Source organism: Oncorhynchus mykiss, chromosome 10 (assembly GCF_013265735.2).
Source record: "Oncorhynchus mykiss isolate Arlee chromosome 10, USDA_OmykA_1.1, whole genome shotgun sequence".
Lineage (NCBI taxonomy): Eukaryota > Metazoa > Chordata > Actinopteri > Salmoniformes > Salmonidae > Oncorhynchus > Oncorhynchus mykiss.
Genome location: NC_048574.1, coordinates 58,236,280 through 58,260,407, shown reverse-complemented (window position 1 = coordinate 58,260,407; position 24,128 = coordinate 58,236,280). Strand labels below are relative to the sequence as shown.

The following is a 24,128-nucleotide window of genomic DNA, read 5'->3' as shown; positions in this document are numbered from 1 at the left end:
TAATATACATATGTATCTCTGTGGTTATTATAAGAGTGCCGGAGTCAGGAACCTCCTAGTCCAAGATCTCCAGCCATCAAATCTTGGATGAGCTACTGGGTGTGCAGGCTTTTGTTCCGGATCAGCATGATCAATGATGATCATACTCTTGTTAAAATAACCTGTGTAGTTGCTAATGCTACTGACAGTATTGACATTATTGACATGCTTGATTGACATGACATGACGAGTGGGACCCTACCCTGCGAGGGTATGTAGGCGCCTACCACATTGTTCCTACTTAAGGCTCTGACAAAGGCGATTCATACCGAAACGTAAGACTATTGGTTGTTTCTCTCATCAATAAATCTATTCAATTTACCCAGCAACAGAGTGTCATGGTTCCTCCTGGCACCAGAGGGCGGCATAGACCGCCCTAGAGACTTTTATCGGACTCGGGTATGTCTTGTTATTTCATGATTGTGTCCCTGTTAAAAGAGGTGTATTGTCTGTGGTCCTTCGTGTGTTTGTTTCCAGAGTGAGTTTGAGACTTAGCGTTTGTTGCTTTTCAAGTGTACTGTGATCCTGCGGCTAACCTGTTCTCAGTAAAGTATTTTTTTATCCTTAAACCACTGATTCCTTGCCTGGTCTCTTCTCTGCACCTGGGTCCAACCTTACCACGTCACACATAGTGCTCCCTTTTCTTTATTCTCCCGGATAGTCAACAGTTGAAGTATCCTGGGGTAAGGAATGTTTTTTTTGGAGTCAATGTTGATTTGTTTGAAACTGACATCCTTGTTTCACACAGCTCTGCTTCGTCTTTTTGGGGGGGCTCTGGTTGAAGGCCCCTGGACATTTTGTAATGAGAAGGTTATTAAGAGTCTGACTCCGAGAAGCCATTTGTCTTGCTCTTGCCTCCAGCTTTAGACTCGCTCATTGATGATTAGCATATTTATTTTTTGTCTCCCCTATCCCCCCTTAACAATGTTTTTGCTCTGAAATAGTGTCATGCATTGATAATTTTGACAATGCTGTCTCTTGTTCTCTTTCCTCGTTGTAGATGTGTTAGTGCTGGGTTGGATCAAAAGCTTGCACACCCAATAACTTTCCAGGACCAGAGTTGGAGACTCGCAGCCCCCCCCCCCCCCCCCCCACACACACACACACATTCTGAAAATACATTATTCCCCCCCCCAGTTTCATCATTGGGATGTGATACAAATCTAGGCAATGGTGTGCTTTGGGACCTTGATGACGCCTCCGAGCGGTCAGGTAGCCTGTTTGGAGTGTAAGACTAGATAAAAAACAAAAACTAGATAAAAACAATAAAGCAAATGATGCCCCTCCACTACTTCTAAAACCAAAGTTGTGCCCCTGAAATACGGAATAGTGCCATTTGGGGTGGAGCAATGGAAAAGTTCATAGGACCCCAAACTTGAACCCTGCTTAATCTCTTGCAGAAAATGTGTTATGTGAAACTGCAACCAGCACACAAATCAACTTCCAGCTTAGTGTAATATAACTTCTTAATTGTAAAGGGTTTAAACACTGTTTCCCATGCTTGTTCAATGAACCATAAATAATTCATAAACATGCACCTGTGGAACATTCGTTAAGACATTAACAGCTTACAGATGGTAGGCAAGTAAGGTCACAGTTACGAAAATTTAGGACACTAAAGAGGCCTTTCTACTGACTCAGAACACCAAAAGAAAGATGCCCAGAGTCCCTGCTCATCTGCATGAACGTGCCTTAGGCATGCTGCAATGATGCAAGAGAACTGCAGATGTGGCCAGGGCAATAAATTGCAATGTCCACACTGTGAGACGCCTAAGACAGCGATACAGGGAGACAGGACGGACAGCTGATCGTCCTCGCAGTGGCAGACCACGTGTAACAACACGTACACAGGATCGATACATCTGGACATCACACCTGCGGGACAGGTACAGGATGACAACACCAACTGCCCGAGTTACACCAGGAACACACAATCCCTCTATCAGTGCACAGACTCTTCGCAATAGGCTGAGACGGGCTGGACTGAGGGCTTGTAGGCCTGTTGTAAGACAGGTCCTCACCAGACATAATCGGCAACAACGTCGCCTATGGGCACAAACCCACCATCGCTGGACCAGACAGGACTGGCAAAAAGTGCTCTTCACCAGGGGTGACGGTCAGATTCGTGATTATCGTTGAAGGAATGAGCGTTACACCGAGGCCTGTACTCTGGAGCGAGATCGATTTGGAGTTGGAGGGTCTGTCATGGTCTGGGGTGGTGTGTCACAGCATCATCGGACTGAGCTTGTTGTCATTGCAGGCAATCGCAACGTTGTGCGTTACAAGGAAGACATCCTCCTCCCTCATGTGGTACCCTTCCTGCAGGCTCATCCTGACATGACCTTCCTGACCTTCCAGCATGACAATGCCACCAGCCATACTGCTCATTCTGTGCGAGATTTCCTGCAAGACAGGAATGTCAAAGTTCTGCCATGGCCAGTGAAGAGCCCGGATCTCAATCCCATTGAGCAAGTCTGGGACCTGTTGGATCGGTGGGTGAGGGCTAGGGCCATCCCATTCAGTTAATGGCTGAGTTGTTGAATCTTGTTATGTTCATACAAATGTTTACACATGTTAAGTTTGCTGAAAATAAACCCAGTTGACAGTGAGGACGTTTCTTTTTTTGCTGAGTTTACATACACACATGCTAAGTCCCTGAACTGGACTCCATCCTAGCTGGAGGGGCTTTCATCTTATCTATGAACATATGCAGGGCTCTAACCCCTCTTGCTCCACACTGAGATAGGGTGCAGGCTGTTGGCCAGCCGACCAGCTTAGTGGAGTCGGCCACTAGCACAGTCAGTGTAGTCAGCTCAGCTATCCCCATTAGACCGAGTCCGTGCCTCGATCTAGGTTGGGAAAAACTAAACATGGCTGTGTTCCTCCTCCATCCCTGTCATTATTGAAAGATTGTGATCTCTAACATCTCAAAATAGGGCTACTTAATGTTAGATCCCTCACTTGCTAGGCAGTTGTAGTCAATTAAGTAATCGCGGTTCGTAATCTTGATGTGATTGGCCTGACTGAAACATGGCTTAAGCCTGATTAATTGACTTTGTTAATAAATCCTCATTAAATAGTTTACTATTAAATACTTTTTTCTTTGTATCATCTTTTACCAGATCTAATGTGTTATATTATCCTATATTCCTTTCACATTTCCACAAACTTCAAAGTGTTTCCTTTCAAATGGTAGCAAGCATATGCATATCCTTGCTACAGGCAGTTAGACTGAGGTATGTCATTTTAGGCAAATATTGAAGAAAAAAAAAGGGGGCCGATCTTGGCGCACCGATCCCTTTAGCCGGATCATTTTCGTCAACATCCGCTGAATTGCAGAGCGCCAAATTCAAATTCATTTCTCTCAAATTTTGAGAGCAGCAACTCACTACCTTCCTGAAGACAATGTATACATCTTGTGACCGTAGCGTACGTGTAGGTATGTACGGCAATGTATACAAAACGCTTCAGTCAGGATTTAGACCCCATCATAGCGCTGAGACTGCACTTGTGAAGGTGGCAAATTACCTTTTAATGGCGTCAGACCAAGGCTCTGCATCTGTCCTTTGTGCTCCTAGACCTTAGTGCTGCTTTTGACACCATCGATCACCACATTGTTTTGGAGAGATTGGAAACCTAAACTGGTCTACATGGACAAGTTGTGGTCTGGTTTAGATCTTATCTGTTGAAAATATATCAGATTGTCTCTGTGGATGGTTTGTCCTCTGACAAATCAACTGTGAGTTTCAGTGTTCCTCAAGGTTCCGTTTTAGGACCATTATTGTTTTCACTCTTGGTGATGTCATTCAGGAAACATAATGTTAACTTTCACTGCTATGCAAATGATACAAAGCTGTACATTTCGATGCAACATGTTGAAGCCCCAAAATTTCCCTCCCTGAAGCCTGTTTCAGACATAAGGAAGTGGATGGTGGCAAATGTTATGCTTTTAAACTCGGACATAACAGAGATGCTAGTTCTAGGTCCCAAGAAACAAAGATCTTCTGTTGGATCTGACAATTTAATATTGATGGTTGTACAGTCGTCCCAAATAAAACCGTGAAGGACCTCGGCGTTACTCTGGACCCTGATCTCTCTTTTGACGAACATATCAAGACAGTTTCAAGGACAGCTGTTTTCCATCGTAGAAACGTTGCAAAATCAGGAACTTTCTGTCCAAAAATGGTGCAGAAAAGTTAATCCATGCTTTTGTCACTTCTAGATTAGACTACTGCAATGCTCTACTTTCCGGCTACCCGGATAAAGCACTAAATAAACTTCAGTTAGTGCTAAACACGACTGCTAAAATCTTGACTCCAAACAATTGGATCACATTAGTCCAGTGCTAGCCTCTCTACACTGGCTTCCTGTTAAGGCTAGGGCTGATTTCAAGGTTTTACTGCAAACCTACAAAGCGTTATATGGGCTTGCTCCAACCGATCTCTCTGATTTGGTCCTGCCGTACATACCTACACATACGCTACGGTCACAAGACGCAGGCCTCCTTACTCTCTCTAGAATTTCTAAGCAAACAGCTGGAGGCAGGGTTTTCTGCTATACAGCTCCATTTTTATGGAATGGTCTGCCAATCCATGTGAGAGACGCAGACTCGGTCTCAACCTTTAAGTCTTCATTGAAGAATAATTTCTCCAGTAGGTCCTATGATTGAGTGTAGTCTGGCCCAGGGGTGTGAAGGTCAATGGAAAGGCACCTGAGCGACGAACCGCCTTTGCTGTCTCTGCCTGGCCAGTTCCCCTCTCTCCACTGGGATTCTCTGCCTCTAACCCTATTACGGTGGCTGAGTCACTGGCTTACTGGTGCTCTTCCATGCTGTCCCCAGGAGGGGTGTGTCACTTGAGTGGGTTGAGTCACTGACGTGATCTTCCTGTACGGGTTGACACCCCTCTCGGGTTTGTCTCGTGGGGGAGATCTTCGGGGGCTATACTCAGCCTTGTCTCAGGGTAGTTGGTGGTTTGAAGATATCCCTCAAGGGGTGTGGGGGCTGTGCCTTGGCAAAGTGGGTGGGGTTGTATACTGCCTGGTTGGCCCTGTCCGGGGATATCGTTGGACGGGGCCATAGAGTCTCCCGACCCCTCCTGTCTCAGCCTCCAGTATTTATGCTGCAATAGTTTGTCGGGGGACGAGGGTCAGTCTGTTATATCTGGAGTATTTCTCCTGTCTTACCCTGTGTCCTGTGTGAATTTAAGTATGCTCCCTCTAATTCTCTCTCCCTCCCCTCCCGGAGGACCTGAGCCCTGGGACCATGCCTCAAGACTACCTGGCCAGATGACTCCTTTCTGTTCCCAGTCCACCTGCTCGTGCTGCTGCTCCAGTTTCAATTGTTCTGCCTGTGGCTATGGAACACTGACCTGTTCACCGGACATGCTACCATGTCCCGGACCTGCTGTCTCGAACTTTGAACGCTCGGCTATGAGAAGCCAACTGACATTCACTCCTGAGGTGCTGACCTGTTGCGTCCTCAACAACCACTGTGATTATTATTGTTTGACCATGCTGGTCTTCTATGAATGTTTGAACATCTTGGCCATGTACTGTTATTAAAGGGCTCCCGAGTGGCGCAGTGGTCTAAGGCACTGCATCTCAGTGCTAGAGGCATCACTGCAGGCACCCTGGTTTGAATCTAGGCTGTATCACAACCGGCCATGATTGGGAGTCCCATAGGGCATCGCGCACAATTGGCCCAGCGTCGTCCGGTTTTGGCCGGTATAGGCCTTCATTGTAAATAAGAATTTGTTCTTAACTGACTATTCTAGTTAAATAAAGATACATTATTTTAATCTCCACCCAGCACAGCCAGAAGAGGACTGGCCACCCCTCGGAGCCTGCTTCCTCTAGGTTTCTTCCTAGGTTCCTACCTTTTCTAGGGAGTTTCCCCTAGCCACCGTGCTTCTACATCTGCATTGCTTGCTGTTTGGGTTTTAGGCTGGGTTTCTCTGTAGACCTTTCTGACATCGGCTGATGTAAAAAGGGCTTTATAAATACATTTAATTGATACACTCCAGACAACTACTGCTGTGCAGGTGTGTCATACTGACCGAAGCAATGCATTCTGGGATGTTGGGGGCATAAGCGGATCTTAACTTCATAGCTTCCATAAAAGTAGGTTCAGTGACACACACACTGAGAAAGAGGCATCCACGCTCACCGTAGTTACTCTCCCACAGACAGTGAGAATACGTCTGACAGGCGAGATTCACCCAGGCAGCATCCCAAATAGCATTCTATTCCCTAAAGCACTACTTTTGTCCCGAGCCATATGGGCCCCGGTGAAAAGTAGTGCACTGTTTAGGGAATAGGGTGCCATTTGGGATGCACTGCTTGGTTGTTTCAGAGCATCAATTCTGCTCAGTTGCTGATCACTGACTCCCTGAGCAGACTGACTGATCTACAAATCACTTTTGCCTCCTAAATAACTACTGTAATTCGTAAATCAGTCATATCTAGATTGATGCTCTCAAACATAGCCAACTAGTCAGGGTAACAGTTTGCAAGTGCAGGGGCAGCACTTCTAACTAAAAGTTACACATTGCCATGAGGGGAAAATGATGATGAAATGCTTTTAACCTAAAAACATATTTTCTTTACTTGAGCGAGAGCTGCGCCTTTCCCCTCCTGTGTTAACCTTACATTTCAGCTGCAACTCCACTCGGTTTTGAGTCTTACCCTACATACTTAGGTTCGAGTATACATTTAAACCACCATCACAAACAGTACAGGCAAATATTTACTCTCTTTGAGGAACAACAAAAGAACAGAGACGAGTGCGACGGAACTCGCCAAAATAGGATCAACAGAACACCTCGCTCTGAGGCAATACAACGATAACAGCAGCCGCTGTTGCAACACTCCGCTGCTTCTGATTCTACCGGCCAGCTTGACTGAACACACTTCAAACACTCAGGACAACTCCCCACAGTACCAGAAGAGAGACGGCGTCTCGAACACAGCTCAGACATAATAGGCTACTAACTAAACAGCAGGTGTTGAATGTCAGAGATTTGAGACTGTGAAAGAAGAGCGTCTCCAACGCAGCTCAGACGGCAAGGCGTTTCAAAGACAGACATGAGAAACTAGAAGAGAAAAGAGACTTGAAACGCAACTCAGACAGAATCCTACTTACTCACATGGAGTGGGTGTCGTAAACAAACAATTTGATTTGTGACTGTAAAATAAGAGAGTGCATCGAACGTAACACAGATACTAAACTGCACGTCAAAGACAGCAAAATGTGAGAAACTCTTAAATCATAGAGTGCCTAAAATAAGATTTGTGACTGTAAAATGAGAGAGTTCTGACATAATAAACAACAGATACTGCATGTCAAGGATTTGTAAAAAAAATGTAAAAAGAGATTAAAGATCAAATAAAAAGGAAAATGAGATAAAAACTATCTCTTGGCTCCAGAACTCTATTGCGCCATACATCAAAATAGAGGCAGATAAGACACCCAGCTCCGGCTCAAAAGAGCAGGAACAAATCAATGAACAGCAAAAAGTGGAGAAAAAAACGAGGAAAGGGAGAGAAAACAAATCACGAAAAGCAGCTCGCTCTGTCTGTCACGGGTCTGCTTACAGCCTCCCTGCTCCGTTTCTTTATCTGAATCTAGCCTTGACTGGAAGAAGTTGGCTTCACAGCTCAATAATTTCAATGGGGAAGTTGGAGGAGTGGCATGAGTTTCAGGGAGTCGTGAATGAGACTATATGTAGTTAGCGATAGACCTCTTTGTCCCATTGACTAACCTCTTCTCTTCATCTTTCGGGGTTTAGATTGAGGTCCTACTTCCTACATATTTCCCTGCATCTCAAAAGGGATGGGGGAGGAATGTATATGAGGGAGCCATGAATGAGAATGAGGATATGTGTCGTCATTTATAAACCTATTTTCCTCTCGACTAACACCATCTCTCCATCCTTTAGGCCCGCTGACTTCCGAGATACAGTCACAGATATTGTGTCATTCCATAAACTCAATCTCTCATATGTGGACTGGTGATGCATTCAACATATCTATATCACTCCAATGCACCTCTCTCTCTCTCTCTCTCTCTCTCTCTCTCTCTCTCTCTCTCTCTCTCTCTCTCTCTCTCTCTCTCTCTCTCTCTCTCTCTCTCTCTCTCTCTCTCTCTCTCTCTCTCTCTCTCTCTCTCTCTCTCTCTCTCTCTCTCTCTCTCTCTCTCTCTCTCTCTCTCTCTCTCTCTCTCTCTCTCTCTCTCTCTCTCTCTCTCTCACAGCTCAGACATAATAGGCTACTAACTAAACAGCAGGTGGTGAATGTCAGAGATTTGAGACTGTGAAAGAAGAGCGTCTCCAACGCAGCTCAGACATAGGCTACTAAATAACAGGAAGTGTATGCCAAAGAAAGTGAATCTCAAAAGGGATGGGAGAGGAATGTATACGAGGGAGCCATGAATGAGAATGAGGATATGTGTCGTCATTTATAAACCTATTTTCCTCTCGACTAACACCATCTCTCCATCCTTTAGGCCCGCTGACTTCCGAGATACAGTCACAGATATTGTGTCATTCCATAAACTCAATCTCTCATATGTGGACTGGTGATGCATTCAACATATCTATATCACTCCAATGCACCTCTCTCTCTCTCTCTCTCTCTCTCTCTCTCTCTCTCTCTCTCTCTCTCTCTCTCTCTCTCTCTCTCTCTCTCTCTCTCTCTCTCTCTCTCTCTCTCTCTCTCTCTCTCTCTCTCTCTCTCTCTCTCTCTCTCTCTCTCTCTCTCTCTCTCTCTCTCTCTCTCTCTCTCTCTCTCTCTCTCTCTCTCTCTCTCACAGCTCAGACATAATAGGCTACTAACTAAACAGCAGGTGGTGAATGTCAGAGATTTGAGACTGTGAAAGAAGAGCGTCTCCAACGCAGCTCAGACATAGGCTACTAAATAACAGGAAGTGTATGCCAAAGAAAGTGAATCTCAAAAGGGATGGGAGAGGAATGTATACGAGGGAGCCATGAATGAGAATGAGGATATGTGTCGTCATTTATAAACCTATTTTCCTCTCGACTAACACCATCTCTCCATCCTTTAGGCCCGCTGACTTCCGAGATACAGTCACAGATATTGTGTGATTCCATAAACTCAGTCTCTCATATGTGGATTGGTGATGCATTCAACATATCTATATCGCTCCAATGCACCTCTCTCAACATCTCTCTCAACCTCTTTCCCCCTCTCTCTCCCTCTCTCTCAACCGCTCTCTCTCTCTCTCAACCTCTGAATGCTTGGCTATGAAAAACCAACTGATATTTACTCCTGAGGTAATGACCTGTTGCACCCTCTACAACCACGGATTATTATTTGACCCTGCTGGTCATCTATGAACCTTTTGAACATCTTGAAGAACAATCTGGCCTTAATGGCCATGTACTGGCCACCCCTCAGAGCCTGGTTCCTCTCTAGGTTTCTTCCTATGTTCCTGTCTTTCCTAGCCAATTTGCTCCTATATCTGCACTGCTTGCTGTTTGGGATTTTAGGCTGGGTTTTTGTATAATCACTTTGTGACATCTGCTGATGGGCTTTAGAAATACATTTGATTGATTATACATTTCTTATTCTTCGTACCGTTGTTCCAATCTCATCTTGGATTTATACATTTGACCCCTGAACATGGGAATTCCCAACATACTTTACATTCAAGTCCCACCCGTCCTCACCACAGTTTACCAACAAGTGCAGGGGGAACCCCAGAGCCCTATACTACGAATCAGAAGGGCATACTACGACGCAGTGATTATACAAAAAAGCTAGCCAGCTTCAGTTAGCTTCACATTCCAGCTCAGGCTTCATCCGTACCACGACGGTGGGTATTGCTCATCTGCCTTGCTGCCAGCAGGCTTGTAACTGCACGTGGGATAGACGAACGCCAAACTCTTCATTGAGACAAACATCAATCCATGGGCGAGTTTTTGCCACATTTACATTTGTGCCAAAATCTAAATGAAAGAAAAGTTATCTTGCAAATTCAGCTGGCTATGGTGTGAAATAGGCTTTTAGAAGTGCTGTCTTTATTTGATTACTTATCGTGAATGACGTCTTTGGTGTGGTTTTGGTGTGCCCCCCCCCCATGACTTTAACACACCCAAAAAAAACATTTAATTCAAATATTCAATCAGTCATCTACCTCAAATGAAGGGGATGATGAAGCAACCTTAGCGAGAGGGAGGGAATCTGATTTGGTTGGTTCTCAACTCGCAGCAGAGACACTTTATAAAATCCTGAGTAGATATACCACTCTGTTTCAATCAAAAGTTACAGATTATGCCCTTTAGAGCCCCATCTTCTCAAAATCAACACCACAAGCAAATAGACAAAAGGCAGTTTTTTTGCTGAAACCATGTAGGAGTGGAAACTGAATCTAATGACTGTTGGGGATTTTCGTATTCAGGTGTGAAGTGTACCAATAATGATTATCTGTTTACACCGAGGATGCGTCCCAAATGACATCCCTATTCCCTAGAGTGCGCTACCTTTGACAAGGGCCCATAGGAAATATGGTGCCACTTGGGACTCCGGCTCAGCCTGAATGCTCTGTCAAGACATGATGCCGACAGTATATGTGCAGTGCAGGTTGTCATATGAATAACAACGATCCTGCTAGCTTACATAATGCCAGCACAGTGATTCCCAATGTGCTCCTGGGAAACCTTTCACGACTGCACATTTTAATCAAAGGCTTGACGAGTGTCTGATTAGTTGAATCAGGTGTGCTATTTTCACAAACTAGAAGAGAAAATATGCAGTCCAGTGGGTATTGTACGACCAGATTGGGAAACTTTGACTAGTGACGGTTTAGACTCTAGAGAGGAATAGCAGTTGATTATTTATTCATGTTACATGTCTTTATTTATGCCAGTCAGTCTCCCTATCAATTTGTGTGGAGCAAAAATAAGCTTTCAATGTGTCATGACTCATGCACTATAACAAGGTTGTGGTAGAGACTGTCAGTGTGATATATGTAGTCGCTACAATAGATATAACCAGCATCAGTGTGCTAGCTTAGCATATAGCGCTGCCTCTGACTGGGTTTGAACCAGGGTCCTCTACCTCATCAACACACCTGACAACATAGAAACCAGTTGAGCTATAGAAAAATATCCAATTCAATAGCATCACTGGTGAGATTTCAAGCTAGCTCACCCTCAGCAGGAAAGAGTGAACTCGACAGTCATTTGTGCCAGGTGTGATATCCCTCCTAAATAGCTCGGGCTAATGTTCCTATCGAGGCCAGCAGGCTAGTCTTTAAAAAAAATAAAAAATGTTTTATTGGTATGTAACTGTTATGAAAGTTGTATTGTCAATTTTGTTTTGTATTTACATGACACTGCAACAAAATTTCCCCATGGGGACAATAAAGTCAGTAAGTAAGTAAGCTTACGGCCTTTCCCTTAATCTAATAATGAGCCTTATAATAAAAAAAAGGTAGATCAGCTTTATTATTACAGATAGATTTTTAGCTTCCATCAATGTAATTGTATGCATCATTTCCAATCCCCTATAAATATACAGTATTTAGTCAGCCATCAATTGTGCAAGTTCTCCCACTTAAAAAGATGAGAGAGGCCTGTAATTTTCATCATAGGTACACTTCAACAATGACAGACAAAATGAGAAATAACAATCCAGAAAATCACATTGTAGGATTTTTTATGAATTTATTTGGTGGAAAATAAGTATTTGGTCACCTACAAACAAGCAATATTTCTGGCTCTCACAGACCTGTAACTTCTTCTTTAAGAGGCTCCTCTGCCCTCCACTCGTTACCTGTATTAATGGCACCTGTTTGAACTTGTTATCAGTATAAAAGACACCTGTCCACAACCTCAAACAGTCACACTCCAAACTCCACTAAGGCCAAGACCGAAGAGCTGTCAAAGGACACTAGAAACAAAATTGTAGACCTGCACCAGGCTGGGAAGACTGAATCTGCAATAGGTAAGCAGCTTGGTTTGAAGAAATCAACTGTGGGAGCAATTATTAGGAAATGGAAGACATACAAGACCACTGATAATCTCCCACGCAAGATCTCACCCCGTGGGATCAAAATGATCACAAGAACGGTGAGCAAAATCCCAGAACCACACGGGGGGACCTAGTGAATGACCTGCAGAGAGCTGGGACCAAAGTAACAAAGCCTACCATCAGTAACACACTACGCCGCCAGGGACTCAAATCCTGCAGTGCAAGACGTGTCCCCCTGCTTAAGCCAGTACATGTCCAGGCCTGTCTGAAGTTTGATAGAGAGCATTTGAATGATCCAGAAGAAGATTGGGAGAATGTCATATGGTCAGATGAAACCAAAATATAACTTTTTGGTAAAAACTCAACTCGTCGTGTTTGGAGGACAAAGAATGCTGAGTTGCATCCAAAGAACACCATACCTACTGTGAAGCATGGGGGTGGAAACATCATGCTTTGGGGCTGTTTTTCTGCAAAGGGACCAGGACGACTGATCCGTGTAAAGGAAAGAATGAATGGGGCCATGTATTGTGAGATTTTGAGTGAAAACCTCCTTCCATCAGCAAGGGCATTGAAGATGAAACGTGGCTGGTTCTTTCAGCATGACAAGGATCCCACTCACACACTGCCTGGGCAACGAAGGAGTGGCTTCGTAAGAAGCATTTCAAGGTCCTGGAGTGGCCTAGCCAGTCTCCAGATCTCAACCCCATAGAAAATCTTTGGAGGGAGTTGAAAGTCTGTGTTGCCCAGCAACAGCCCCAAAACATCACTGCTCTAGAGGAGATCTGCATGGAGGAATGGGCCAAAATACCAGCAACAGTGTGTGAAAACCTTATGAAGACTTACAGAAAACGTTTGACCTCTGTCATTGCCAACAAAGGGTATATAACAAAGTATTGAGATAAACTTTTGTTATTGACCAAATACTTATTTTCCACCATAATTTGCAAATAAATTCATAAAAAATCCTACAATGTGATTCTCTGGAATTTTTTTTTCATTTTGTCTGTCATAGTTGAAGTGTACCTATGATGAAAATTACAGGCCTCTCTCATCTTTTTAAGTGGGAGAACTTGCACAATTGGTGGCTGACTAACTATTTTTTTTGCCCCACTGTATATACTATATATAACATTCTATTGGTTGCAAGAATTTTGTTTAATAATTTAAATTGAAATACTAAAAGTTTTGAATCTGTTTTATGGAAACTATTATTATACTATTTATGGAAACTATTTTTGCAATCTATATGGCAAGGCTGTACATTTTTGGTCCTTAAATGAAACTGATATACTTTTTTTAGTTATTACAATTTTCTTTAACTAATTTTGGTCTTTAATGTAGGGCCGACATAACAAGTTCCTTACTTTCTCCCTCTTCCACTTCCTTTTTTTGCAGCAACGCTAGAGAGCCTTTGTTGCTGCCCTATATGTGCCAGCCGGCACAACAGGGAGGACTGCTGACTGGCATCTAGCAACAGAACACCACAGGACCTACTAATGTATAACAACAAGTAATGTGAAATGACAAGGGACAACCACAACAACCTCTCCTCCATTCGTTCCTCCATTCGTTCCATCCATCAACCCATCTTCATTCCGTCCTTTGTGTGTGTGTGTGTGTGTGTGTGTGTGTGTGTGTGTGTGTGTGTGTGTGTGTGTGTGTGTGTGTGTGTGTGTGTGTGTGTGTGTGTGTGTGTGTGTGTGTGTGCGCGTGCAGGTCAAGACTTACATCTTGACAAAGGGGTCAGAGTACCCATTGGAGTCCATAGCAGCGAGGTGGGCACAGCGTACGATGCCAACCAGTAGACAGCTCTTTTCTGGACTGTAGCACAGCGACACCAGGATACGACCACGCTGGGGGAGGGGGACACACAGTTAGCCATGACACCACTACAAATTTTAACTAAACTGCATTGATAGTTCCCTTAATGTATGTCAATGGACTGACTGTTCATGAATTAAGACCAACACATGTAAAACAGGCAGTAAAAACATACTACAGAGGGTAACTTAAAATTCATGGAACAAAAAAGTTACAAAATGAATTAGAATAATAAGATGAATTGCATGTTGGGAAATCAGTGACAGGACTGTCACTAACAGTGGGATTAGTACTACTACTATCATAGTGGCACCATTACTACTGTAATAGTAGTAGCACAACTAATGTTACTACTCCTGCTACGGCCAATACTATATCTATATGACAATCTCTACTATTTATGACAATGATGGTGATCTTCTTACCTCTTCCTCAGCCACAGGTGTTCCTTGCTCCACGGTTTCTTTGTTGATGTCTTTGTTCTGAGTGTGAGAAGGGAGATTGAATTCAATACACAGTTTATAAATCATGAGAGTCCATTGGCGAACTGACGCATACACACGCACATGTGCACACACACACACACTCACTCACTCACTCACTCATTCACACACACACAAAAACACACATGCATACGCACACACTCTCTCTTTCTCTCTCTCGCATGCACACACACACACTACATACCTGTGTGATTCTCTCCAGACCCATTTTGAATCTTTTGCTCTCGCCCTTGCTCAGTTTCTTCAAGGCAACACGGACCTCTCCGATAAACTCGTTACGACCGAGCCTGTCCATGTCGCACACACACAGCCTACACACAGACAGGAATCAGACAGACAGACAGACAGACAGACAGACAGACAGACAGACAGACAGACAGACAGACAGAGCAATAGAATAGTGAGCAATAGAAACATATCCTCTCAAGAGCTAGCAGTGGGGACTCTAAGCTGCAGATAGAAACCCCACTGATCTACAAGTAACTGCCAAAATAATGGAAATACCTGAGTAAGTGAGGGATGCAAAGGCTATTAAAATCAGGTGCTTCTCTAACAAGAGAGTTCTCATCTATATTATTCATAGCTGTCTACTTACCACCACAGACCAATGCTGGCACCAAGACCGCACTCAACCAATAAGGCCATAAGCAAACAACAAAACGCTCATCCAGAAGCGGCTCTCCTAGTGACCACCTTTACTCCACACACAGAGATGCATACAAAGCTCTCCCCCACCCTCCATTTGGAAAATCCGACCATAAGTCTATCCTCCTGTTTGCTGCTTACATGCAAAAACTAAAGAAGGAAGTACCAGTGAGTCGCTCAATATGGACGTGGTCAGATGACACGGATGCTACGCTACAGGATTGTTTTGCTAGCATAGACTGGAATATGTTCCGGGACACAACAATTGGTATTGAGGAGTATACCACCTCAGTCATCGGCTTCATCAACAAGTGCATCGACGACATCGTCCCCACAGTGACCTTACGTTCAAATCCCAACCAGAAGCCATTGATTACAGGCAACATTCACATCGAGCTAAAGGCTAAAGCTGTCGGTTTCAAGGAGCGGAACACTAATATGGACGCTTATAAGAAATCCTGACATGCCCTCAGACGAACCATCAAACAAACAAAGCGTCAATACAGGATTAAGATTGAATCCTACTACACCGGCTCTGATGCTCATCGGATGTGGCAGGGCTTGAAGACTATTATGGACTACAAAGGGAACCCCAGATGCAAGCTGCACAGTGCACCGAGCCTACCAGACGAGCTAAATACCTCCTATGCTCGCTTTGAAGCAAGCAACACTGAAGCATGCACGAGAGCACCAGCTGTTCTGGATGACTGTGATAACGCTTTCGGTAGCCGATGTGAGCAAGACCTTTAACAGGTCAACATTCACAAAGCCGTGGGGCCAGATGGATTACCAGGACATGTACTCAAAGCATGCGCAGACCAACTAGCAAGTGTATTCACTGACATTTTCAACCGAGTATTACCTACATGTTTCAAGCAGACCACCATAACAGTCCCTGTGCCCAAGGAAGCGAAGGTAACCTGCGTAAATGATTTACCGTCCCGTAGCACTCACATCAGTAGCCATGAAGTGCTTTGAAAGGCTGGTCATGGCTCACATCAACAGCATCCTCCCAGATGCCCTAGACCCACTCCAATTCGAATACTGCCCCAACAGATCCACAGATGATGCAATTTCTGTCGCACTTCACACTGCCCTTTCCCACCTGGACAAAAGGAACACCTATTTGAGAATGCTGTTCATTAACTACAGCTCAGCGTTCAGCACCACAGTGCCCACGAAGCTCATCACTAAGCTAAGGACCCTGGGACTGAACACCTCCCTCTGCAACTGGATCCTGGACTTCCTGAAGTGCCACCCCCCAGGTGGTTGCTGTTACTCGCTGTTTATCTATGTGCCCCCGCACATTGACTGGGTACTGGTACCCCCCTGTTGATGTGTTGTGCATTGAAGTCCACAAACGAAGGGAAAAGGTGAGAGGAGGAGAGTGCATAGATGAGAGAAGGAATACAACGTGGCTGCTATGAAAGTGAACTGTGTTTACACGTGATCAGGGCTGTATTGAATGTGTTGATGTCTGTCCATGTGTCACTGTCTGTCACCTCAACATCTACGTTGTAAACATTCATTCATAGGCTAGGTTATAACAACCCCATGATGGGTATAGGAAAAATGTGAGTATCACGTATCAGTCTAAACCTATTGCTGTCACATTGACCTGTGAATGACAGCCATCCATTATGCTGTAATAGAAATAAGGCCATGCTCATGAAAAAACAATTGTCCTCCCTCATCATAAACGGCACTGACCGCCACTGCAGCAGACAGACAGATAGACATGTCTCTGTGTGTTGCGGAACAGCTCTGATCGGAACCTTAGTTTTGAAGTGAGGAGTAGAATAAGCCGTCATTAAGCAAATCTTGAGTTGAAGAAATATGGTCTGCAAAAAAAAACAACATTTGAGAGTACATTTGTGCCTCTATAGTGCACTTGAGATGTTTTATTAAGAACTGAGAATGGCCTTGAGTTTTTTCTCATGTAACTATGACAACTGCGGCATGCTAGTCATTTCACAAGGCTGGTCGTGTTTACTCTTTCAACCACTACTACTCTACTGCTCTCAGATGTTCTCTCACCTTCCTGCATATCCCTCTGGGCTGTCGCCTGGGTAATTGCGCTCTCTCTCTCTCTCGCTCTCTTTTTATCCCCCCTGTGACAGTGGTTCCTGTTGGTTCCAGCATGTTAGTCATACCTGCCGTGCGTGTGTGTGCGCGTGTGCGAGTCAGGACCAGAAGGCTCTTCATGATACTCCCACAATTTCACCCCAACCGTGTTCTCTACATCATAATCAGTGTGAGGCATGCACTGCATCCCAAATGGCACCCTACAACTTATATAATGCATAGGGCTCTGCTCAAAAGTAGTGCACCATATAGGGAATAGGGTGCCATATGGGATGCAGATATACAGCAGGGTCACAGTAACATGCATTTGATCACGGATCAGTAACCATTGTATGTGTCATTCTATATGACATGATGGTGGTATGTCTGCATTGCACCTCAGCAGTCGTGAAGAAGCAGTGGAGAGAGACAGGTAGAGATACACTAAGTATACCAAACATTAGGAACACCTTCCTAATATTGAGTTGGACCCCCTCCTTCCCTTACCCTCAGAACAACCTCAATTCGTCAGGGCATAGACTCTACAAGGTGTCGAAATTGTTCCACAGGGATTCTGGCCGATGTTGACTCTCAAGCTTCCCACAGTTGTGTCAAGTTGGCTGGATGTCCTTTGGGTGGTGGGCCATTCTTGAGCGTGAAAACCCCAGCAGCGCTGCAGTTCTTGACACAAACCGGTGCGCCCGGCACCTGCTACCAAACTCCGTTCAACAGCACTTAAATGTTTTGTCTTGCCCAGTCATCATGGCACAATACATGTCTCAATTGTCTTAAGGCTTAAACATCCTTCTTTAACCTGTCTCTTCCCCTTCATCTACACTGATTTGAAGTGGAATTTAACATGTAACATCAATATGGGATCATAGCTGTCACCCGGATTCACCTGGTAAGTCTATGTCATGAAAAAGCAATGTTTTGCCTACTCAGTGTAGAGAGATACAGTAGGACCTCCGTGATACGAACATGTTCGATGGAGGTCTGAACTGAAATGTCTGTAACTTTGAAATTCACGGTGCATCAAAGCGTTATAGAAAATGTTTATTGCGTAGTTACATGTGTTTTCGAATCATTTAGCCAGACACCATAAAGTTCATTTTTATTCTTCATTTGATATGTGTACTGGACTGGTTTGATTTTGACTGTTCAGTTGACTGGTCGGTCCGTAACTCTGAGGTTTGTATCTTTGAAGTTCTACCGTCGAGAGACAGAGAGGTGGAAAAGTTCTGCCATCAGACTGGCACTCTGTCGGTCTTGTCTGGGCTATGGCAAGGTGTTGACGGTAGCCGTGATTTTGTCACACAGAGTCGACATACTTTCCCTACACCGCTATGGAGCTATCCATTGACTGACAGCAGGATGCTGCGGGGTCAAGTTAACCCTGGGTACAGATCTAGGATAAACTTCCCCTCGCCGAAAACCTAACCATAACCATTAGTTATCAGAATGCTAAACTTTTTATCGCTAATATCTCACCTTTGTCATACATTTATTGATTGCAGCCAAGAAATATGATATAAGAGGAGGACATTTGGTATTATTGCACCTCAGTGGGAGTTACAATTGCCAAGACCCACCCCTGCCGTCTACTAACAAGTATAGGGGCAGCATTTTGGAAGAAATTAAGTTACAGCTAATGCCTTGCGCCTGAAGTTGTAAAACACAATAAAAGTCCTTGCTGGAAGGTAAATGCACATTAGCATTATCAGTCCCTATGCTACGCCACAATTCCCTATTCACATCCACTGCCTATGCTACGCTACAATTCCCTATTCCCATCCACTGCCTATGCTACGCTACAATTCCCTATTCACATCCACTGACTGTGCTACGCTACACTTCCCTATTCACATCCATTCTATACTACACTAAAATTCCCTATTCACATCCGCTGCCTATGCTACGCTACAATTTCCTATTCACATCCACTGCCTATGCTGCGCTAATTCCCATTTCCCAGTCATTGTGCCCAAGTGTAAAGCCTGCTGTTCAGCTATTATCCAGTTCTACAGCTCTGGTACCCCAGGCTGCCCCCATGGGGAGAGGCTGAGCTTGGCGGTGCACCGTGTTGGGGGAAGAGTTTTGAGTAGCCCCCCCTCCTGATCTACCCTGCTGGGACTGATGATGCCGGTCTCACAGAGGGGCCAAGCCAGGGGGCAGGCAGCACGTCAGGGTACACACAGACTGGAACTCACGCCCTCTCCTGTCTTCCTCGGTCTGCCCTCCCACTTCCTTTCTCTCTCACTCACTCCATCCCTTGTCTTTCTCTCCATAGGCTCTCTCCCTTTTCCTCTGCCCCTTTCTCTTTCCAACTCTCTCTCTCTCTGCCCTCAACTTGTTCTCCCTTTCTTGGTTTGCCCTGCATCCCACTCTCTCTTTCCACCCCACTCCCTCTCCTTCTCATCTGAAAATGTTCCCCCTCTCCTAAGCACTGTGCCTCTTTCTCTACTCCTGTTCCCTCACTCTCTCCACCTCCATCCCCTCTTTCTTGGAACCCCAATCCTCTCTTCTATCCTCACCTCCCTTTCCTTTCCCATCCATCCTCATCTACACCCCAGTTTCTTGGCATCCCCCTCTTTGCCCTGGCTTTCTCCCCTCCTCTATCCTCCCTTTTCCTGGCATTCCTACCGTCTATAATCCCCTCTGTCTTGGAACCCCTCCCTCTCTATCTTCCGTTTTGTCTTCCCTTTCCTGGCTCTGCCTAGCTTCTGTGCTGGCCTGTGTCTGGGGGCTGTCTCCTTGGCTGGAGGTCAGGTGGGTTCCCTGGGCATTCAGGGTCTTTCCTGAAACCTTATCTACAAAGAGATGGAGTGTGTGTGTGTGTGTGTGTGTGTGTGTATGTGTGTGTGTGTGTGTGTGTGTGTGTGTGTGTTTGGGGGGGGGGTGTCTGGAGGGAGTGGGGGGCTACATGGCTTCTCTGCCCAGTGTCTGCCCTTGACTGCATGCCAGAGGGTATCTGTCCAGTGCACACACCAGACCGGATGCATTAGAGATGGGGTGAGGAGTGTGTGTACAGTCCCTTCAGAAAGTATTCACGCCCCTTGACTTTTTCTACATTTTGTTGTGTTAAAATGGATTGACACAACAAAATTGACTAAATAGAGATTGTGTGTCCCTGGCCTATACAGAGTATCCCATCATGTCAAAGGGGTGTTATGTTATTGGAAATCTTTACAAATGATTTAAAAATTAAGAGCTGAAATGTCTTAAGTCAATAAGTATTCAACCACTTTGTTATGGCAAGCCTAAGTAAGTTCAGGAGTAAACATTTGCTTAAATAAGTCACATAATAAGTTGCATGGACTCACTCTGTGTGCAATAATAGTGTTTAGAATGATTTTTGAATGACCACCTCATCTCTGTTCTCCACACATAGAGTCATCCATAAGGTCCCTCAGTCGAACAGTTCATTTCAAACACCGATTCAACCACATCGACCAGGGAAGTTTTCCAATGCCTCACAAAGGGGCGGCAGCGTAGCCTAGTGGTTAGAGCGTTGGACTAGTAACCGAAAGGTTGCAAGTTCGTAATCCCCGAGCTGACAAGGTACAAATCTGTCGTTCTGCCCCTGAACAAGGCAGTTTACCCACTGTTCCTAGGTCGTCATTCAAAATAAAAATGTCTTCTTAACTGACTTGCCTAGTTAAATAAATGTTTAAAGAAAACTAAAAAGAAGGGAACCTATTGGTAGAACATTGGTAAATATTTCAAAAGCAGATGCTGAATATCCCTTTGAGCATGGTGAATGAATTAATTACACCATGAATGGTGTATCGATACACCCAGTCACTACAAAGATGCAGGCGTCCTTCCTAACTCAGTTGCCTGAGAGGATGGAGACGGCTCAGGGATTTGACCATGACTTTAAAACAGTTGCAGAGTTTAATGGCTGTGATAGGAGAAAACTGAGGATGGATCAACAACATTGTAGTTGCTCCACAATACTAACCTAAATGACATAAAGGGGAAATGGGGATACCTCGTCAGTTATTCAACTGAATTGTGTCTTCCTTAGAGAAAAGACGGAAGACAATATTCCAATACACACATCCTGTTTGCAATAAGTCACTGAAGTAAAACTGCAAAAAATGTGGAAAAGAAATTAACTGTATGTCCTGAATTCAAAGAGCTTTGTTTGGGGCAAATCCAACAACACATCACTAAGTGCCACTCTTCATATTTTCAAGCATGGTGGTGGCTACATCATGTTATGGGTATGCTTGTCATTGGCAAGGAATAGGGAGTATTTTAGGATAAAAATAAACGGAATAGAGCTAAGCACAGGCAAAATCCTAGAGGAAAACCTGGGTCTGCTTTCCACCAGACACTGGGAGACAAATGTACCTTTCAGCAGGACAATAACCGAAAACACAAGGCCAAATTTACACTGGAGTTGCTGACAAAGATGACATGGAAAGTTCCTGAGTTGCCAAGTTACAGTTTTGACTTAAATCGACTTGAAAATCTATTGCAGGATTTGAAAATGGCTGTTTGGCAATGATCAAAAACCATCTTGACAGAGCGTGAAATTTATTTTCAAAGAATAATGTGAAAATATTGTATAATCTATGTGTGCAAAGCTCTTAGAGGCTTACCCAGAAAGAGTCACAGCTGTAATTGCTGTCAAAGGTGATTCTAATATGTGTTGACTTAGGGGGTTCAATACTTAGGTAATAAGACACATTAGTATTTTTATTATTCTAATAGTTTTGGGGACGAAAGTTAAAAATGGTCTTCCGCTTTGACATTAGAGTATTTTGTGTAGATCGTTGACAAAAAAAATGACAATTAAATCCATTTTAATCCCACTTTGTAACACAATAAAATGTGGGGGAAATGTCAAGGGGTGTGAAGACTTTCTGAAGGCACTCTGTGTGTGCGTATGAGTGCCTATGTCTGTGTGTATATCCCTGAGGCACGGGTTTTACATTGCTGCATTTATCATGACGCTGCCAAACACACAAACACAACCACGCTCATAAAGTTGCCACGCTCGACCTCAATCACTTCAGCGCTTTGTATCAAGAGCACTCAATGAATGATGGGGCTGAGACTCGAGAGAACGAACGAGAGCCAACACCTGAGTGGGTTACCGCGGTGACAGCTAATGGAACAGTTGGCCGGTGTGCATGGCAGTTTTTTTGGTTCGTCCGCGGGACAATTAATTGGCCAGGTGGCCCTCTGGGACCTGTAGGCAAGTTGTTTTATAATATACAGTGGGGCAAAAAAGTATTTAGTCAGCCACCAATTGTGCAAGTTCTCCCACTTAAAAAGATGAGAGAGGCCTGTAATTTTAATCATAGGTACACTTCAACAATGACAGAAAAAATGAGAAAAAAAATCCAGAAAATCACATTGTAGGATTTTTTATGAATTTATTTGCAAATTATGGTGGAACATAAGTATTTGGTCACCTACAAACAAGCAAGATTTCTGGCTCTCACAGACCTGTAACTTCTTCTTTAAGAGGCTTCTCTGTCCTCCACTCGTTACCTGTATTAATGGCACCTGTTTGCACTTGTTATCAGTATAAAAGACACCTGTCCCAACCTCAAACAGTCACACTCCAAACTCCACTATGGCCAAGACCGAAGAGCTGTCAAAGGACACCAGAAACAAAATTGTAGACCTGCACCAGGCTGGGAAGACTGAATCTGCAATAGGTAAGCAGCTTGGTTTGAAGAAATCAACTGTGGGAGCAATTATTTGGAAATGGAAGACATACAAGACCACTGATAATCTCCCTCGATCTGGGGCTCCACGCAAGATCTCACCCCGTGGGGTCAAAATGATCACAAGAACGGTGAGCAAAAATCCCAGAACCACACGTGGGGACCTAGTGAATGACCTGCAGAGAGCTGGGACCAAAGTAACAAAGCCTACCATCAGTAACACACTACGCTGCCAGGGACTCAAATCCTGCAGTGCCAGACGTGTCCCCCTGCTTAAGCCAGTACATGTCCAGGCCCGTCTGAAGTTTGCTAGAGAGCATTTGGATGATCCAGAAGAAGATTGGGAGAATGTCATATGGTCAGATGAAACCAAAATATAACTTTTTGGTAAAAACTCAACTCGTCGTGTTTGGAGGACAAAGAATGCTGAGTTGCATCCAAAGAACACCATACCTACTGTGAACCATTGGGGTAGAAACATCATGCTTTGGGGCTGTTTTTCTGCAAAGGGACCAGGACGACTGATCTGTGTAAAGGAAAGAATGAATGGGGCCATGTATCGTGAGATTTTGAGTGAAAACCTCCTTCCATCAGCAAGGGCATTGAAGATGAAACGTGGCTGGGTCTTTCAGCATGACAATGATCCCAACCACACCGCCCGGGCAACGAAGGAGTGGCTTCGTAAGAAGCATTTCAAGGTCCTGGAGTGGCCTAGCCAGTCTCCAGATCTCAGCCCCATAGAAAATCTTTGGAGGGAGTTGAAAGTCCGTGTTGCCCAGCAACAGCCCCAAAACATCACTGCTCTAGAGGAGATCTGCATGGAGGAATGGGCCAAAATACCAGCAACAATGTGTGAAAACCCTGTGAAGACTTACAGAAAACGTTTGACCTCTGTCATTGCCAACAAAGGTTATATAACAAAGTATTGAGATAAACTTTTGTTATTGACCAAATACTTATTTTCCACCATAATTTGCAAATAAATTCATTAAAAATCCTACAAAAAATCTCATAGTTGAAGTGTACCTATGATGAAAATTACAGGCCTCTCTCATCTTTTTAAGTGGGAGAACTTGCACAATTGGTGGCTGACTAAATACTTGTTTGCCCCACTGTATGCCAGTATAATACACACATAGGAGTTGTAGTTCTCTGTAGTTCAGTACCTGAGGGTTTTGGTGGTCATGTCGATAGCGGTGATGCCGTGGTACATCAGCGTCTCGCTCCACACCGGGTTCAGAGTGTTCTTCAGTGTTTTGGTGCGGAGCTTGTTCGCCTGCAGGGGACGAACGTGAGGAGAGAGGGTTGAGAGATGGAAAGGGAGATGAGGAGGAGAGAAAGGATTGGGATAAGAGGGAGAGAGGAGAGAGAGAGTACA

At 44.4% G+C, this 24,128-nt stretch overlaps 1 protein-coding gene across 1 annotated transcript in view; it reads right to left on the bottom strand.

Annotated features, from left to right (window-relative positions):
* LOC110533157 (double C2-like domain-containing protein beta) overlaps positions 1-24,128 on the bottom strand; it is a 52,650-nt gene that overhangs the window by 12,222 nt on the left and 16,300 nt on the right. The window contains exons 5-8 of the mRNA XM_036933461.1: positions 23,917-24,026; positions 14,539-14,665; positions 14,277-14,333; positions 13,759-13,883 (exon numbers count right to left, since the gene is read on the bottom strand). Coding sequence (XP_036789356.1) covers positions 13,759-13,883; positions 14,277-14,333; positions 14,539-14,665; positions 23,917-24,026 — 419 coding nt within the window. The remainder of the gene's footprint in view (positions 1-13,758; positions 13,884-14,276; positions 14,334-14,538; positions 14,666-23,916; positions 24,027-24,128) is intronic.